The following is a 19,756-nucleotide window of genomic DNA, read 5'->3' as shown; positions in this document are numbered from 1 at the left end:
ATTATTTCCCCACTGTTTCAAGCATTAGTGGTGCTAGAGAGTTGGCTCAGTGTACTGGGTAAGAGGAAGGACTGCTCTTGTGCAGTTTGGTTTCTAGCACCCAGGCTAGTGAGCTCACAGTCATGTGTTCTCCAGCTCCTGTGAATCCCACACCATCTTCTGGGCTCTGTAGGCACCTTCATCCATACACATATATCCTGTCCCCTCACAAATAGACACAATTAAACTGAGATTATCTAAAAAGGAAAGGGGAAAAAAATGCTTACTATTAAGTCATCCATTAAAGTCAGTGCTCTGTATCATTTTAGATTTTACAACAGCCTTGGACTGTAGAGCTGCTGTCATCTGTTCATTATAAATAAAAGAGGGAGGCATAGGAAGGCTGGGTGACTTTGATGGGGACAAAGGTATGACATTCTGAGCCTCCAACTTGAGAAGAGGCAAGAAAATATTTTATGATTTATAAGTCTCATCGCAGAATAAAAATATTTAGAAAGTATAATTGTATAAAGTAGTGGCTAGAGATTAGCAAGTGAAATGCTACAGTGGTCAGATGTTGTCAAATGGTACAATGTCAGAGTGTGCTGTTTTAGGGCCATGCTGATCTGTATGTGAGTTACAGCTTTGGTAGGTTTTGGTCAGGTAGATTTAGGCAAGTCCCCCAGTTTCCACAGCCTCAATTTGACATATGTAGCAATTGACTTGAGCTTTGGACTAACATGTGTGGAAGAAAGTCCACATTGCAGATGCTTAATGTGAGGCAGGTTTATTATTAAGAGAGTTCATGAATACAGTTACGAGGGGTGGGTAATTGGAAGGCAGCAGAAGGTCCTGGAGTGTGTGGTGATGGACTTGGCCTCTCCTACTTAGCACTCCACCACGGAAGAGTCTCTAAGCCAGCATTTCTCAATCTGTGGGTTGTGACCCCATGAAGGTCACATATCAGATGTCCTACACATCAGCTGTTTATATTACAATTCATAACAGAAGCAAAATTAACGTTATGAACTAGCAAAGAAATAATTGTATGGTTGGGGGTCACCACAACACAAGGAACTGTGTTAAAAGTTGCAGCATTAGGAAGGGTGAGAGCCACTGCTAAGTGGTTGCAGGGAGTCAGACTCTGGCTCCTTCCATTCATAAAGGGGAGAAATAAGGTCGGGTCATCTCTGATTTCTTTCTACCCATGTTTCCAGCATTCCTTTCCCTATGGGAACCAAGCTCATGACCTGCAGAGGAAGCCTAGCATAGTGGCAACTGTCTCTAGTTCACTATGTGCCGTCTGTGATTATTTTTCACTGACATTTGAATTGACTGGTAGCAGTTCTTCTATACATGGAGATTGAATGTTCCAGAAGCAAACAGTTGCTGATGCACCAAATGCATGTCCATTTACACACCACCCACACAGTGAGTGTTCAACGAACATACACGCTAAGCTTAATTTTCTGTGGAGAGTTTCTGATAGATGTTTCTAGTAAATTAGTATTTATAAGACACTGAGAAAATAAAAATCCATCCAAAGTTACTTCTTCAATCATTTTTTCCTAAAGTTAAACACATAAAGAGGTCACCAGGCTTCAGTGTTTCTAGGAATGTGGTATTGTGTTTCCCTATTCATTTTTACAAAATATGCCCAAAAAAGGTGGCCAAGATGGCGTTTGTCTTGACTTTTTCTTGCTGATTGATCATCTTATCCTTTGGTGCTCACTGTTTCATCTATCATTACTGTTTTTGAAATGCCCAGTGGACTTTGTCCATGGTTAGCAAGGGTGTGCAAGCAAGTGTGCTGACCAAACATTTCTGTTTATCCTGGCTTTCATGTTCAGATTTTAAAAGGGGATTAGTAGCCATCAGAGGCAGACAGTGACATGTACCCTATTTTATGTGTTTATAACAGAAACTAGAAAAGTGTGCAACTTGAATCCCATTCTTCCCACCCACTAAGGGTTTGGTTTAGGAGTTAAAGACAGCTAAATCAGAATAATTTCAGTTTTTGTTTAAATATATGTTTCAGGTTGGGGCTGTGGTTCAGTTGGTAGAATGCTTGCCTAAAATGCATGAAGTGCTGGGTTTAAAACCCAGGGTTGTGTAAGTCCACCATGTTGGCATAGGTATGATGTTCCAGAACTCCTGAGGTGGGGTAAGATCAACTCAAGCTTACCTGCAAATACAGAGGGAGTTTGAGGCCAGCTGATGTGCTAGAGACTCTGCCCAAAGAAACAGACACACACATACATGCACACACACATTCACATATTACATACACATGTACACACACATGCACACACATGTAGTCACACACATGTACACATGCATGCATTTGCACATGCACACACACATTCACATATCACACACACGTACACACATGCACACACACTACACACATGCACACATATATAGTCACCCACACATGCACAGGCACACATACACACACATGCACACATATGAAGTATTTGCGATGCTCTCAGTACTCTGTACTTACTGTGATAGTTGAGTTCCCTTCTAAAGAGGTTACTGTTTATTTGCAACAACGCTAAGACAAATGAGGAGAAATCACTTAGTCGATAGCAAATACCATGTTTTCTTACTAAGCAATAGATATGTGGAACCAGGCTTACACACGTTATGCCTCAATAGTTGAAAAACACCCAGCATCCCTTGCAGATAGGACTTAAACGTTTGTGCTTATCTTAGAATGCGGAAGTTTAGTTTGATCCTACGAGGGAATCCATGTTGAGCACCCTCCTCAGCATGGCCTCAGAGCTTCCCAGCCTTGTTGCTGCCCTTCTTCTCACCTCATCAGTCACCATGCAGACAGCGTGGTGCCATCAGCCACACAGGCCATGCTAGTGGTATGTCATGCCAAGTTCTTCTACGTGGTCCACCTGAGAAATGTTGAAATCAATTTACAAGATCTGACTCAAGTGTAACCTCCTTCCTTCTACATGAGGACATGAAACTTTGAGTCTTTGATTTGACCAGTCTTCTTCTTTAATTAATTTTGTTAAGACAGAGTACTTGGCCTGGAATTTGGGACATCTGTATAGCCAGGGATAACCTCGAACTTCTAATCCCCATGATTCTGCCTCTTGATTGCTAGGATTAGAAGTATGTTCCAGGGTTTCCAGTTATGAACCAGGGCTTTGGGAATTTTAGGCAAGCACACTACCAACTGAGCCACTCCTAGCTCTTGCCTATAGTCTTTAAAATTTTTGTATTCATTTATTTAACATGTACAGGTGTTTTCTCTACATGTATGTCTGTGCCCCATGTGTATAACTGATGCCTACAGAGGTAGAAGAGGGTGTTAGATGTCCTGAGATTGGAGTTACAGATAGTTGTGAGTGCCATGTGGGTGGTGGGAATTGAACCTTGGTCCTTTTGGATGAGCTGCCTGTGTTCTTACCTGCTGAGCCACCTCTCCAGGATGTTAGTCTTTATTTGTATATCTACTTTATATTGTTCCTCTTTTCTTCATAGTATTCATGATCTTTATTATTCACTGCCATGGATTTCTATTGAATCCATGTTTTCTGCATTCATTTCTGTATTCATAATGTGGCTGCTTAATACAAAGAGAGGGTGCTTAGTGCATGGTTCTGGAAGGAAAGGAGGAAGTATGGAAGAGAGAGGAGGGAGGAACGAGGAAAAGAGGGACAAGAGAAGGGAGAAAGGAAGATAAAAGTGCAAAGAAGGAATGAAAGGAGGAATTATATTGTGACAATCAATATGCGTTACTTAGGACTGGGAATTTTCAGTGGAGAATGAAGTACTGTGATGAAACCTGAATTTTCCTGTTCTCCTGCCAATCATCTGCTCACTGGCATTTCTCACATTTTCCTGATTTGCCCCAGGATGAGGGGGTAGGTGTTCTGTGTGGGCTAAGTTTTGTGGTCAGAGAACTCCAGATTCCCGTCTCTGTGGCTGTGGAATCCTCCCCAGGTTTTGTAAACTCACCGTGTATTCTCCAGCATTCATCTTGCCCCACGAGAAAGAAGCCTGTGAAGACAAAGTGAGATAATATTTCTGACCCTGCCCTGCAAAACAGGAATCCCTCTAAATGGGCAGAGGAAGCTGTCCCTGTTATTGGTGCTCTGAGCTATGGAAGCGTCCTCAGCCTGGCATTTCTCCTGACCTGGGTGTGTCCAGATCGCTTATAAAGAACCAAAGTGGCAGCAATAACTTATGATTTATGTCATTAGATTAGATTGGTTGGCAACATTTACTCAGGTGATCAACCTTGAGCGCAGTGTTCAGAATGGGAAAATATGTTTATTTTCTGCTCTGAACGGAGCCCTAGTTTCTAATGCAAGCTTAGAAAGAAAAGCATGTGGTATCAGGAACAGGTGTTTTAGTGAAATAACCAAGAAACTAAAATTTGGCTATTATGTCCCGATCTCTTGAAATACATGACTAATCAGATGCATGCAGAATTAAGTTCTAAGCATGGCTTCATTTCCAGGCCCCATGTTTTCTGCTAGTCAAGAGACAATCGCATGAACATTTATACTTGTGACATCTTCTTTGTCCCAAAATGTTTTTTTCAGTGACATTCATCCTCCTACTGACACTCCTGTGGACTCAGATTTGTGTTCATTTTTACAATTCATAATTGCCCATCTCAGTCTGTTTTGCACTGAGTGACCAGAGTGGCCTTAGTGAGCAGTCAGGGACCTTGAAAATTCCCACATTCCAGCGGGAACTGAAATTCAGGGAGGAAATTCCATGGCTTCGACATGATAGTAATTTATATTGTGGACTCGGGTAGGTGCTACACAGAGCACAGCAAATCCTGAGGAAAACCAACCGCAGAGAGTCGGCACCCCTCTGAAGCAGGCGGACAGCAGAGATAGTGATCACCGGGCACACTTTCACGCCGGGTGCCTGTTTAGTTTTTACTCTTGAGCAGTTTGCAGGAGATGGTATGTCTGATACACAGAAGGGAAAAAGAAAAACATTTTATTTGGCTCCCATTTATACTCACAAGTCACTCCAGTCAATTTTATGGAAAATATTTTGATACTGAACACAACAGAAAACTATGATTCACAAGAAAAGCAACTGAGAACCAGGCCTGCAGCTGTAAGATTATACACGCAGCAGCAGTTGAGATGTGTCTTAAAATAGTGAGGTGTTGGGAAGTCATCCATCTGTATGGGCAGCCACAGGCTAATTGCAGAGTTACAAGCTCGAGACTGGTCACTGAGCCCATTTTGACCCCCATAGAGGCAACGGTGGGTATTCACCATTGGGAAGAAGCTCTTGCTATTCACATTTTTAAAAGTGAAGTCTATTTTACACATGGTAAATCTGTTCTTGCTCATGTTTAGTTCTGTGAGTTTAATGAACATATGAGCCATCGTAATCACCACAAGCAAGGTCATAGACAGCTTCAGCACCCTCCAGAATTCTTTAACATTCCTTCCTGTGGATCTCCCAGCTCATGAGAACCATGAGAACTACTGGTCTGTTTCCCATGTAGTTTTGCCTTTTCCATAATATCAAATATGAAATCACATAGTGTGTGGCCTCTTCACTTTGACGTCTTTCACATAACGTGTTTCAGAGTTATCTGTGTTGCAGCATGCACCAGCATTTCATTCCTCTGCACTAGTCTTTCATTGCATGGGTGTATCACAGTCTTCTGGTTCAGTTCTTTGGATGAGGGGTGTTATGTAGTTTCTAGTTTAGGGCACTTTGGAAAAGAGCTACTCCAGACATTGGTTTAAGTGATTTCCTGAGCATACCCTTTCATTTCATCTGTTTGCAAGTAAAGCTAGAGGTTAGATTGCTGGCAAGTGTAGTAAGAATATCGTCAACTTTTATAATAACTTCACCAAATGGGTAGTTTTTACTACAGCAGCAGTAGTTCTAATTGCTTACTTCATGTTCTTAACAACCCTTCGTGTTGTGTGTTCTTTTGACTGAGTCATTTGAGTGGGTGAGTAGTGTCATCTCATTGTGTCTATAACTTGCCTTTCCCTGATGACTAATGATGTTGACTGTCTTTTGTCACACTTCTTGGCCATCCATACATTTTTGTTGTTCTTGTTTGGTTTTTGAGACAGGATCACACTACATAGCTCTGGCCATCCTATAACTCACTATATAGACCACTATATAGAGATCTGTTTGCCTCTGCATTCTGAGTGTGGGGATTAACGGTGTGTGGCATCACGTCCAGCCTCTATCTATGATCTTTTATGGAGTAACACAAATTTGTTTTCTTATCCAGGACAGCTCTGGCTCATATACCACCACTGCATGGCTGCTTTTTGGTTTTATGGGCCAACACTTAAAGGCTGTGCTTTGGAGATATTTTCTCTCAGTTGGTGGCTTGCATCTTATTTTCTTAATAGTAATGTGAGGGGAACAGAAGTTTTGCATTTTTATGCAGCTAGGTGTATCTTTTTTCTCCTTTTTGTAGTTTATGCTTTTGATGTCTTAATTAAGAAACACAAGGCCACTAAGAAGTTCTTGGGTAATCTCATCTATATGATCCTATTTGAGTTCATTTGTATTTGTGACCTGCCATACAAGATGAAAACTGTGTTTTCTTGTTTGTTTGGCATGAGTATCTAATGATTCTAATACCATTTCTTAAGGTTACCCTAACATATTTAATTGCCTCTGTACCTGTGTTGACAATCACTTGGCTTAGATGACCTAGGGTCTAGTTTTTATTTTGAGACTTACATTGAAATCACAGCAGTGTGGTATTGGCATGAAGGCAGACACATACATCAATGAAACCAAACAGACATTTCAAAGATAGACAGAAATCTGAAAGTTCACCTCAGCAAGTGAATTATAGGAAGGAGTATTGGTCTGTAGAAGTTCGATTTGTTTCTCACAGTCTGGTTTGGCTAATCAGAATGGATCCCACCCACCCCAGATTGTAAAATGCTAAGGTTTCTTCCTAAAATGTTTGATAATTATTTTCTTTATGCAGTACAATAAAAGAGCTTTCTTGGCTCTTTCTCTGATTTTCAATAACTGTTGTTTTTTTTAAACAGGTGCAGCTTATTCAGCTCATCAGTTTTCTTCTTCCCTCTGAAATGCAGTGGGATAGTTTGTGTCTTTCAAGGACAGACACTGTTTGTGTCATCTTGTTCATGGTGTTACTGGAATAAAATTGCTCCTAGTATTTCAATGTGTAGTTGATGGTGAAGTTCTCCATCCCATTTCTGATATTAAGGCATACTTACTAATTTTTATTTCTGAATAAGATCCAGATAAGGCTGTATCAGTTCCCCTGATTTCTGCTCCCCAAAGTCAGCTCCCCATTGAGTGTTATTGATGTTTTTGTAGAATCAGCCAAGCTAAAAGCTGGTCCTTGGAGGGTAGGACCAAACTGAGCTCTGTACCCTTCCTTTAAAGTTAGCCTTAAACTGTTCTCTTTTTCTGTGTTATTGATGTGGCAGTTTTCATAATGGATATTTAAGATTTCTAATTTTATAATGAAACTCTTAATAATATAACCTTTGTTATAAATTGGGGTATGTTTTATTTTCCATTTAGCTAAAAATATCCTCATTCATACTATATTCTCCCCCTCAGGTAGTCTATTCATATCTAGTCTCTGTCTAGATCATATCTATCTTTAAGTAATGTTGAGGACTGAACCCAAGACCTTACTTACATTTGCTAGACAAGCATTCTACCATGAGCTAAGTCCTCATCCCTACCCAAAGCCTTAAAGTATAGGACTTATTTTGAGTGTCTTCAGTCTTTGGGTTATTTTGAGGGATATTGCTTAACTCCTGCATTATTGAAGGACTCTCCAGACATCTGTTATGAATTCTTATTTGGTGCCATTGTGGCTTGAGACTGTGGAGTGGGTGTGGTCATTTCTTCCTCATTTTTCAACTTGTTTTATGACCGAGAAAATGATCTCTCTTTGGTAAATCTCTAGGCATGAAGGATGATTTTTATCGGAAATCTAGATCACCTGATATGGGTTATCTGGCCTTCTTTTGGTCATCATCACTGTGGTTCAACTTCTATCCTTTATCTTCTGAGTTTTTGACACACATGACTTCATATTTGAAATGATGGTTTTGGTAGACATCATAGTTAACTTTTGGCTTTATCCAAATTAAAAATCTCTGACGTTCAATTGATGAGTTTGAGCCATTTGCAGGGTTAGATACTATAAAAGAGAAACATCTCTTAGGAAAATGGAGGCAAGAGGGTCCTTAGGGAGATTGGCCTATATATACAGTGTTGTCTTCCCCCATCCTTGATGTTATACATGAACCATGGTCTATAGGGCCCTGGTGTCATCCTAAACCGTGTGAGTTGGGAGCTCCTATGAGGACGTGTGGCCCAGAGACCTGGATCCATACTGCAATTCAGGAATAATGGAACACAGTGAAGGTGCTGGCTGGGCTAATAAGAAGTGTGAATAAGAAGTCCCTTCTCCCTCCAAAAAGAAACCCAGAGGGCTCCCAACTTTGTCCTTATTGACAGCTTTGGCTGTGGTTGCCTGGACAGCTGTCACAGCCCCTCAGACTGCAGGCTGTGTGCTTGTGTGACCTCATCTACTCTATTTCTCTGAAGATGACAGCTGATACTCAGTTTAGTGGGTTTCCAGTCCCCTATCACAGTTACATGTGTGTGGGAGGACATGCCACCTGTGGTCATTTTTCCCTGGGTGCCCTTTTGTACCTGAAGGGCAATGCTTTTCCCATATTCACCTTTTTACTGAGTCCGGAATCAAATGTACCTATATGAACCTATATTCTAAGGGGTTTAGTGTTTTGTTTGTGTGTTGTGGGGCAAACCTGGGTTTTTACCAAGAGCAGCTTCTTTTACATGAATGGTTTCCTGGGACATATAGCTAAATCCTTCTGCAGACCAGGGTCCAAGAACAGTGTCAGGTTAATGTTGAGAGAGAAGCCTTGCCTGTCCTTTGTCACACTCCATTGTAGGAAATGTGCAGGCCTGGTGTGAGTGCTATGATAACTTTGTGACTAGCCTACAGGCCTGTAGTTAGTGCTTTGTTTTAACTAGGTAGACCGAAGACAAGATGACCACAGTTAAGAGCAAACGTCCTCTTCTAAGGCGTTCACAATTAGGTTACTAGGAAAGCAAGAGTAAATTTTGCAAGTACTGGGAAGATGCCGAGGTAGCATTCGTTCAGGTCCAAGTGAGGTTGTTCATTTCCTCCATTTGTTTTCAGCCCCCAGTCCTTACAGTGTAATCCACTCTGTCCCCTAACTATTAGCCCTCCTACCTCTTTCTTCCTGGTGCTGTGATTCAGGCATGGGACAGCCATGCTTGGCCATTCTACCGACCCGGACTGCACCCCTGTAAGGCCACCCTTAGGCGTTCAGAAGCATCTCCAGGCGGCTTTCCAGGCTGCTTTGCAGGCCTCAGAGACTGAGCAGTTGCTTGTGGGAAGCCGCTGTCAAGCCTACAGGTACACGCACTCATCCGCCACTCTCAGCTTTGCTGGCAACCTGGCACACCTTCCTCACATAGTCTTGTCACCTGTGTCCCAAGGCCTACCTTGCCCACATTTGCCTCATTGATTTCACCTTTGCTGAAAACACTCAAGAGTTAGGTGAGGGATTCTTTTCACGGCAAGCCGCAGGTGGCTTCAGTTTAGCGTGAGATGCACACGCAGGCTTATGGAAGCAGAAAGCCCATTGGGTCACTGAGCCTTTTCTGTGTGGCATCAGAAGTGACACCCCCCCCCCATTACCCCATTGCTGTTTCAGTAACCGGTTCTGTGTTGCTCTTGTTTTGTTTTGGTTTTCGAGACAGTGTGTCTTGTAGCCAAGGCTTGCCTTGAACTCACTGTGTAGCCAATGTTGATAACCTTAACTGTGGTTCCTCCAACCTCTAGGATTATTGGCATGGCTGCCATAGTTATCAATGGCTTGTAATACCTCCATTTCTCCTTGGGCACAGCGTTTCAGTCGAGAGACTTCCTTTCCATTTTCTGACCTTACCTTTCTCGCTATTACCATTTTAATCACATTGGAAAGCCCCTTAGGTCAGGTGCTGTACAGGGGGAGCCTTGTCCTCTTTCCTGGCTGCCTGTCTTCCCATGCATCCTTGTATAGTTTTTCGACATGGCATGGTGTGATGGAGCCAAGCCTTCCTACCAGCTTTTCTTTTTGAGTTTCCTCATGATCATGCAAACAATGTCCATAGGGCTTATGGTATAATGCAGTATGTTCTTTCTGTGGCATGGTGACAGCCACAGAGCTTCTGCTGCAGCCTCATGGGTCAGAGGAGCTCTGCTGTCCCAAAAAAGGCTTTTGACACTTGGTGTGTAGTGACAACTGCTAATGTTCTCAGGTGTGAATGTTCTCATTTTGATGTGTCCCCACTGTGTGTGTGTGTGAGTGTGTGTGTGTGTGTCTTGCCCTCTCCATCCACCCCCCTCTTCCTCTTTCATTCCTATGCTATATTTTCTGCTTCTTAAGAAATCAAATTGCTATCTATTGTTTTATTCTTGTCAGTACAAATAAGCACTTAGATGTTGTCAGAAGGTAGTGGCAATCTCTAGAGCCTTTCATGTGACATCAACCCAGCTTCTGTTGGGTCAGCTCAGCTTGTATGTTAAAAGACCAGTGGAGCCACACTAAGACTCACCTTAAATTATCCTAGAAGTTCTAAAATTCTCTTGCCATTACTGATGAGTTATTTTCTTTTTATGATCACAAAAAATAAACCTTATAACTGACTTGTATTGGTACCTAAGCTCTCTGGTAAATAGAAACAAAGTCAGAATAATGGATTCAGAGCATGCATAAATGATGCCATACTCCTAGAGAGTTGCTTGCTCCTTGTTCCTCACGTGGTTTGTTGAAAAATATCTTATTTTTGTGCTTTTTGGGACATTCCTTGTTGAGTAGACTTATTCTCATTTAGTGAGTGATATTCTTGGATAAGTTCATTTTATAGCCCAGAGTGGTCTAAAACCCACTCTAAAATGCAGAATAGACTCTTACTTCGTGTCACAGCCTCCCAAGTGCTAGGATTATTGTATAAGCCATCACATTTGACTGTGTTTGTAGTTTTAAAATATTTTCCCATTACTTTTATACTTTTTAGGTTTTTCATGGAAATCATGTAGATGGGTGTAGTGGCTTATGCTTTATAGTTCCTACATTTGGAAGTTTGAGACAGAGGGCTTATTGTCTGTTTTAACCATTCTAGGCTATGTAATGAGTTCCATGCCATCCTAGGCTCAGTCTCAAACACTATACTATACTGTATCAAAGGCAAAAGCTCATCTGTTAAGTGGGAATGAGAGTCAGTAAACCAAGAAAGGATAGTTTTGATCATGAGTTTGCTGCTTTCTTTTGTTAGGAATATTTTTGTAAGTATCTTGCTGGAATCAAAAGAGAGTTATATATATTGCCATTCTGTGATGAGCTTCCATTGTTAATGAGGCATCAGGAAATGCCTTTTATCTTGTAGGTAAGAATGAGAGACTGCTGTTCTTATGTGAGTATTAGGCAGAGGAAAATATAGCATAACTTTAATCTGAAAATATCTCTAAATATTATATTAAGGATACTGAAAACTGTAAGACAAGTTCTTGCTGAAATGAAGATTCTGACTTCCGGACAAATGTATTCTTTCAGAGTTCTGTGATAAGCCTTCCCAGGACACACATGTGCATACATGTATAAAAACGTTTCAGGGTCCCATGTATCCTAGCTGGCCCTAAGCTCCCCATGTAGCCCAGATGAGCTTGCATTTGCCATCTCCTGCCTCCCTCCCCAAGTGCTAAGATTATCATTGTGTCCCCCTTGCCTAGTTTACTGTGAGATGATATTAATAGCCTGAGTGGGTTTGCAGAAAGTATGCGGAGAAGCTTGAGTCCAGGACTGATCTGGGAGATCTGTTAATTTGCTTATTTTTATTTGGTTAATGAAATAATTAGTTATTGTGGATTGTTAATTTCTGATTTTGTCCTATTGATCAGATTCACCGGGCAAAATTAATGTAGATTTTTTTCACATAGATACTTAAATTATTCTAGAATTCTCTTCTCTTATTTAGATTTAATTTTACATCTCAATTTCTGGCCATGTAAATTTCTGGCCATAGTGTGCTATTTATATAGGGTGATAATAACATTCAAAACTGTTGCTACCACTTTCAAGGATTTCAATAAAAATTCAGTAGGCAGAACCCCAAAAACATTTATTGAGTTCTTATTGTAATGAATAAATTGTGCCATCTGTTAGCAGAGAGGAAGGGAAAAGCGACTCAGCATAGTTTCTGTGCTCAAGCCTGTGTGTGTGTGTGTGTGTGTGTGTGTGTGTGTGTGTGTGTGTGTGTGTGTGTGTGCATGTGGGGGGGGGTGCGGTATGTGTACATGTAGGTGCATGCACATAGAGGCGAGAGATAGAGGCCAGCTGTTCCCTTGATCACCGTCCACCTTATGTTTTGAGACAAGGTGTCTCAGTGAATCTGGAGTTTCCCAGTGGGATAGACAAGTTGGCCAGTGAGCTCCAGGGCTCCTCTTCTCTCTGCTTCCAGGGTTACAAATGGGTGCACAGTGCCCAGCGTTTTATGCGGGTGCCCAGCTTCCTAACTCAGGTCCCATGCATCCTTGCATGCAGGCATGTTGCTGACTGGACCATCTTCCCAGCTACCAGACTATGCCTTTGCAAATTCATAAAGAATGCCCATAGTTTATAAAACAAAAAGCCAATAGGATCTCATTTTGTTTTATTCTTTGCAGCCTTTCTATAGGTTGAGAGTATAGGCATATAGTAGATACTTACGACATACTCGAATAAATGACCGAATAGCCAAAATGACCATGTACTATATATACAGCTACTGGAGTCCAGTAGCAGTTTGCCTGTCAGCTGAGCAGGACAAGGAACCTTTCATGGAGTAATTGTAACTTTGATTGGAAGGGGAAGAGGGTAGGGTTATCTAGTGATATGGAATGCCCTGGAAGTGTCTAAGGGTGTTGGAACTCGACTATAGAACTGAGGCAATAGTTTGGGAAAGTCTTGAAATGTAAGCCTGTTTCCCTGCTAAGTAGAGGCTGAAAGGGATATTTTATTTTATTTTTGCATTAACAGATTAAGTGTTTTTTGTCTGTTTGCTTTTGAGACAGGGTCTCACCAAGTAGCCCTGACCGACCTGGAGCTTGATCTGTCTGTAGATCAGGTTGACCTCAAATTCACTGAGATAGATCCTCCTGACTCTGCCTCCTAAGCACTGTGATTAAAGTTGTGTGCCACCACTCCCTGTATGAAAGGGACATTTTAGAAAAGTTACTCTAGAGGCATTTAGTCAGGTGCTTTGTAGGCAGGGGCAATTGTGAAGCACATATTGACAGTATTCTGTAATTATGTGTGCTGATGAGGGGCAGGAACATGTCAAAGATAATGACGTTTTCAGTTTGATTGACTTGGATAATAGTAAAAGCATGAACAAAAATAGGACAGCCAGAAGGGAAATTAACATTTGAAGGAGGCTTTTATATTTCAGATTTCTCTCTTTTGGAAAGGTGTTGAGGCAGGGTCTTCCTCTGTGAACCATATTAGCCTGAGCATGGGAATACAAGTCTGTATCACAAACCCAGGGTATTTCAAACATCTTAACATTTAAAGTCACAGAGACACCGACAGAAACAACAAGGTACATAATATTAGACCTGAGATGGATTTTGAAGGATGAGTTATTAATTAATTAAATCCAGTCTCGTTATCTCACCAGTGAGAAAGCTGGCTAGAGTTCTGGAGTTGTCCACAAGAATACAGTCCCTGGCCTGGGTGTGGCACCTAGATCAGAGATTTAGAAAGCCATTTCTAGTGCTTTGAAAGTCACTTAGATAACATCTGTTCATTTGCATCTGGTTTTCTTTTTTAAATCTGAAGAGCCACTATACAAATAGTTGCATGTAATGCATGTGGAAATATCAACTGTACAGGGTAAATATTGTGCTATAAGATAAGATTGAGAGCAAAGACTCTAAATATTAACCAACATTCCCATGCATTCTTATTAGTAAAATCTGAACTTTGCCTAAAGCTATATCAGTAATGATTTTTTTCTTCTTTTCAGAATATCATGATGTTTCTGGTTAGTAGATTCCTGTAATTTTCACCAAGTCAAAGCTTACCCAATTCTGAACATGTTTTGCACTGCACTTGTGCTTAGACTTCTGATCTGTGGTGCCATATTGCCACATTTGAGGGGAAAGCTGTTGCTAAGGCATCTCTCTAGGTTGGTCTTAACCCATCCTCACTTCCATGATCCTAGGCAGGTTGGGGGTGGCTATCAACAGAATCGGTCCCGCTTGTGTGTGTTGTAGACAATTAACGGGGCTCTGAAGGCAGTATGGGGCCAGGAATTACTTTCGGCACATCTTTTGTTCTCCAAGCCCATTATAGATGAGAATAGAAAATAATATCTGTCTTCCTGCTTACACTCTTTGTACCCTCCTGTCCCAGACCTGAACATGCAGGAGTAGCGCTGGCTTTGTCATCATGAGCCCTTGAGTGATTACCCCACAATGAGCTCAGCTTACTGGGTGCAATGTGATGACTTCTTGAATACCGTCCATCTGCTTTCCAACTCACACCATCGGAGGGAGGGAGTATGCTGAGTGGACCTTTCCCCAATAAAGAGAGGATTTGGAGAGTGGCAGGGTGATGCAGAACATGAGATCACAGGGGAAGTAGCTCTGCTTCAAGAGTGAACCGAATACCTACACCTGGATCATCACTAGCAGGAGAGCAGAATGATCATAAGATGGTGACATCTAGGAAGTTACCGGCAGGAGATTTTTAAACATAGAATGTTGGTCTTGCAGTCCTGTTTTTAACTGCTGCTACTGGCACTGGTCACTGCATTTGCCTTGGTGTAAGTGCTGGGAGACAACCAGTCTGCCATTTTAAAATATATGGTCCCAAGTCATGAGATGACTGGGGACTCTCGATTCCCTGGTAATTAGCATTGGAGAGGGAACAGCAGTCATGTGCCTGGGACCTCAGGTGGTGGGCACAAGCAGTCATTAGCCTTGAGCAATAGAGGAGCACAAAAGCCCCATGGAAATGGGAAGGCCAGAGCACTGCGGGCAAGGGCATGGCTAATGGACTGTCTTCAGCAATAGACAGGCTCGTGCTTGGACAAATGTCATAGGAAAAGCAACCCACTCTCGTTCCCATTTGGCAGAGTGAAGGACACTTGCTCTTTTAGCTAGCTGAACTAGCTGGGCGCTGGTGACCCCGTTGCTATGGCAATATGAGCTCAGTGACCTCTCTTCTCTTGTGGAATGTAGGTGAGAAGGACCGAGGGGAGCCCGAGGATGCTGAACTGGTCAGGCTCAGTAAGAGGCTGGTGGAGAACGCCGTGCTCAAGGCTGTCCAGCAGTATTTGGAAGAAACGCAGACCAAAAAGCAGTCGGGGGAGGGGAACTCCACCAAAGCTGAAGAGGCCAATCAGAATGGCAAAGGAAGTGATAACAACAGGAAGTGAGAGTGGAACCTGTTCCCGCTGCTCTGTGAAAAGCATCCCGGCCCCTCTGCTAAGTCGCAGACTGACTTGCCATGTGCTCCTTAAGGGTCTTGTTCCAGCCCAGGAGATCGCCTAACACATTGATGATCGATGTGTTGGCGCGGCTGCGACACAACAGAAGAGAGTGGGGTGCTGGGGCCGGAGGAGGGCACCAATCTCCAGAAGATCATCCCAAGTTCATGTACCATCAAGCATGTACAAGGGAGAGGGGGCACCCCGGGAAGGCCCACGGGCCGAGAGAGAGGACTTGCCACCGATGGAATACTGCCGTTTACACTGCTTAGAGCATTTGACTACTTTATCTGAGGCCAAAACTTGCACACAGCTATCAAGTACTGAGTTCAGTTTGTCACTGTTGAAATGATCATGAGTGGAGTGAGTCCACAATGTTTCATGTTTGTCCCCAGTGTACTATTACCATGCAGTGATCTTTCTTTGCAGTAAATTAAGTTTCACATAAATTATATATTTTTGGCAAGATGCAATCTTTTCTATGAAATGTGGGTAACATTTTAAAGGGTTTTCAGCCTTATTTTGGTAAGTCAGTGTGCCATATTTGATGTATTTCATTGATATTTGTACTTTAAATGTATTATATACTTTCCCCCCCTTAGGCAAGAAACCATTTGGGATCCAAGACTTAATTAATGACGCTTTGCACCGAGAAAGGATGGAGCTGAAGTCCAAAGTGAAACAGATAAAGGAACTTTTGCTAAAGCCTGAGACTCAGGCTATGATTAGGAAGGAGCTTCTTGAAGGAAGAATTCTTAATGATGGTAGTCACACAGCCGATACTGACTTCAGTCTGACTTTGCCCTCCACTGCTTATGATGGCGAAAAGCTTATGAACGCTCAGCCCAGCACATAGCCCTTTGGTAAATAACCAAAGTGTTCTTACGGTTTCTACAAAGCCCATGAACCAACATTTGGTAAGGAATTAACAACTTCTTGCCAAAGAAAACATTTTTGCCTTATCATCATCATCATCAGTTAAAGTTGAGTTTTAGAATGTTTATTTGGGTGTTGCTGACTCATTTTATAGAAATCATTTCTTAATTAGCTGTTGTGAGAAGTTCCATGGGTCCTTGCAGATAAAAAAACAAAAGCAAAGAATGTTGACTATGAAAAATCCTTTGTAGACAAAACAAAACAGCAAGACAAAATAAAACCAACAACAGTATTCTAAGGGTCACCTGCCTCCTGTTGATATGGCCCTTTCTTACTAGCATTGGGCAGGCTCATCCAGTCTCACATTACGTTATATTTAACGAGAATTTGAATGCTTATTGAGTATGACTACTTGAATGAACATTTACAAATGTAATCATTGCAGTCACTGGTTTAGAATGTTTTATAATATACACATGTATTATTATTCACTGATGAAAATGTACTTTGCTTTTTCATTTCTTAGTGAACAAATGGTCAGTGTTTTTATTTTCTCCTTCTCTGAGGATGAGCCCCAAGCCTCACTGTGTTCTTCCCCAGTTGTCTAGTTTGCACTGGTTCACTTTTATATTTTTTGGTTGCGAGCCTAGCCTTTAATGGCTGAGCCATCTCTCCAGCCCCTGGCTCATTTTTAAAAGAGCATTCTTAACCTGTTTCTCCCTATGTGATGTTTCTTTGTAACAGCCTTTTCAGTAATCATTTAAAAATTGCTGCTACTAGTAGATGATGGGGAGGGAAGTGATTAGAGATCAAATATGTAATCATCTCACTTATATAATCCCGTTTGCTCATGGATTTTGGCTATTTTTTCACGGGGCCAATGATTCTACATTAATTCATATTGTAATACTTTATGAGTTCCTACATTTTCATGCCTCTTAATAAAAGTACTGTTTCCCCTGTTTTGTGTCCTTTCCTTTCTTCTGGAAACCACAGGGTCCTTGTTGGTATCCCAGAGTGGGGTCTCTGTAGTTTCATTCTTTCCTGCCTGTGCTAAGGAGGTACACTGTCATAACATTGTCCACGCCACACTGTCCCATGACTCCAAATCAGTCATGGTCATACACAAGGAACAGCAGAACAGAAAACTGAAAAGAACCAACCCCATGTCACTAGGCTCTTCATCACAATGATGGAGAGAATACGTTCTTCTAGATATACAGATCTGCTGGCTACTGGCTGTGAACCCCCTCCAAGAAGCCAGTCTCGAACCTCTGGCGAGAAGGGCTGGCCATGAATCCCACTGAGCAGCTGGCCATGAGCCCCACTGAGCAGCTGGCCATGAACCCCACTGAGCAGCTGGCCATGAGCCCCCCTCCAGCAGTTGGCCATGACCCCCTTCTGAGGGGCTGACCATGAATCCCCTCTTGGTGGCTAGCCATAACTCGCTTGTGAGCTGCCTACTGGGAGCCCTCACTTTGTAGTGGAGGTCCTTACAGATTTCATTTAGAGTAAACTCTAAAGGAAGCAAAGATGCTTAGGCCTTTCCTTGTTTTTCTAATGAGGACACAGAGTCCAGAGGTTGGGCTCCCTAGCCAAAGCCACAAGGATGTTAGGAATTTGGAACTGAGCCACAACCCTGTGGCCCCAGTGTTCCAATGCTACTTTGGTGAAATTCCATAACCCACACGAACAAGTTCAGATTGGTATTTCTTAGCATCATCGATATCTTTTCCTCAAGGACTTATTCCCAATCTGAGTAGCTTGAAAGAAAAGCATGTTTTCCAACTCCGATTCTACGTCTTTCTGTTAACTTTAGTTGCCCTCCATTTCCATTGTTAAATACCCATGAAGACCTGGGCTATGTGCCAGGTAATTTGGGCAGGTTTAATCCCTTCCCTTAAGTGGTCCTAGTAGGAAGTAATTAGTACTTTCTAGATTAGGAAAACTGGAGACCTATTGCTGAAATGGCCCAAGGACATAAGGTGAACAAAAGGTGGGGCTAAATTTAAACTCAAATCTGTTTTACTTCAAAGGTGACACATTTTACAATGGGGTATTTCCTCCCTTTACCAAATACAGTATTTCAGAAATTAAAGATGAATATTAAAGCCCCTTAAACACACACACACACACACACACACACACACTTCTCACTTTCTACAAATAAGAGAGTGGCCAACTAATATGATATCTAAAGGTTTTAATCCTTGTCCATGGAATCCCCCTGTGTCCTGTTCACAAAAACACTGGACCAGGAAGCACCTGTTGCCTCTCGACTTGGACTTAACAGTGACAGGTGTTCTTGATCAAACTAGTTTACATTTTGGAGCCTCACGTCTCAGGCCAGGTGGTTTGCAGGAGCCCTAGGGCAGTTCTCTGTGGGACTTGCCTTGATGCTGCCAGTGTGCTGGCTGCTGGACTGGGTCACATCACTCCACCTTGTGACATTGGGTGTTTGCCTCTCAGGAGGACATCCCCTTCTATTTTATGTGTTGCTTGTCAGTTTCATGAAGGGAACCCCTAGGGGAAATATTCCCATTTAGAACCACATTGTAACATTTTAAGAGTCACTCACTAGAAAAATAGATCCCACAAGAGTAAAAATATCAGAAAGCAATACTTTAAACAGTAGGACAATATTTTTGTCAGCTTTGAACTTGGCCTTCCTTATAAAATCTTAGTTTCCATGAACTCTCTTCCTGTGGAAGACTAAACTGGAGGTCCTTTGTCCTTTGGATATACAGGTTGCTGTACTTCATATGGAATTTCTGGGATCAGAATTATATCTGATTTCAGATTTGTGGAATACTTATGGCATCTTAGGTGCGGGTCCCATGTCTGAAGAGGAGCTCCATCTGTCTCCTATAATCTATTTTCTGTATATGAAGGCCATTTTATGTGATTTGTAGTGAGCCTGCATTTTCACTGCAGCTCATCCCATGAGGCAGGTGAAGGATTTTCCCCTTGTGCTGTCATGTCAGCTTTCAAAACATTTTCAATTCTGGAACCTTTGTATTTTCTATTCCTGGCTTAGGAATGTTCTATCTGCGAAAGGTTCACATCTAGAATATAGTTAGAATCCAAATGATTCTCTGCAAAAACCACCCTCATGTCAATTTCCAGACATCTCATGTTCTAATGAGGAGGTCATGGCAGCAGTTTGACTTCATAGTCTACATGTTATTTCAGGCACACAGCCAGGAAGACATGTTTGCCCTTCTGTAGACATAATCACAGATGCAGAAACCAGCCATCACCTTCTATAGCAAATGAAGAGTTTCATACCTTTGCTAAAGCCAACACAGATGCATCTTTCAGTGTAAATTTGTGAATACATAACCTATTGTCAGCC

General features: G+C 42.0%; 1 protein-coding gene across 2 annotated transcripts in view; it reads left to right on the top strand.

Annotated features, from left to right (window-relative positions):
- Positions 1 to 17,363, top strand: part of Akap7 (A-kinase anchoring protein 7) — a 122,228-nt gene extending 104,865 nt beyond the window's left edge. The window contains exons 8-9 of one of the 2 annotated variants that reach the window (XM_051175409.1): positions 15,278 to 15,888; positions 16,128 to 16,195. In XM_051175409.1, coding sequence (XP_051031366.1) covers positions 15,278 to 15,474 — 197 coding nt within the window. In that variant the 3' untranslated portion in view covers positions 15,475 to 15,888; positions 16,128 to 16,195. Of the gene's footprint in view, positions 1 to 15,277; positions 15,889 to 16,127 lie in introns of both variants that reach the window. The other variant, XM_051175408.1, reaches the window with a different exon arrangement.
- Positions 17,364 to 19,756: the final 2,393 nt, after the last annotated feature.

The sequence above is a fragment of the Phodopus roborovskii genome, unplaced genomic scaffold (genome assembly GCF_943737965.1).
Source record: "Phodopus roborovskii unplaced genomic scaffold, PHOROB, whole genome shotgun sequence".
NCBI lineage: Eukaryota > Metazoa > Chordata > Mammalia > Rodentia > Cricetidae > Phodopus > Phodopus roborovskii.
The sequence above is the reverse complement of the archived record's forward strand: the minus strand, read 5'-3'. Positions and strand labels throughout refer to the sequence as shown.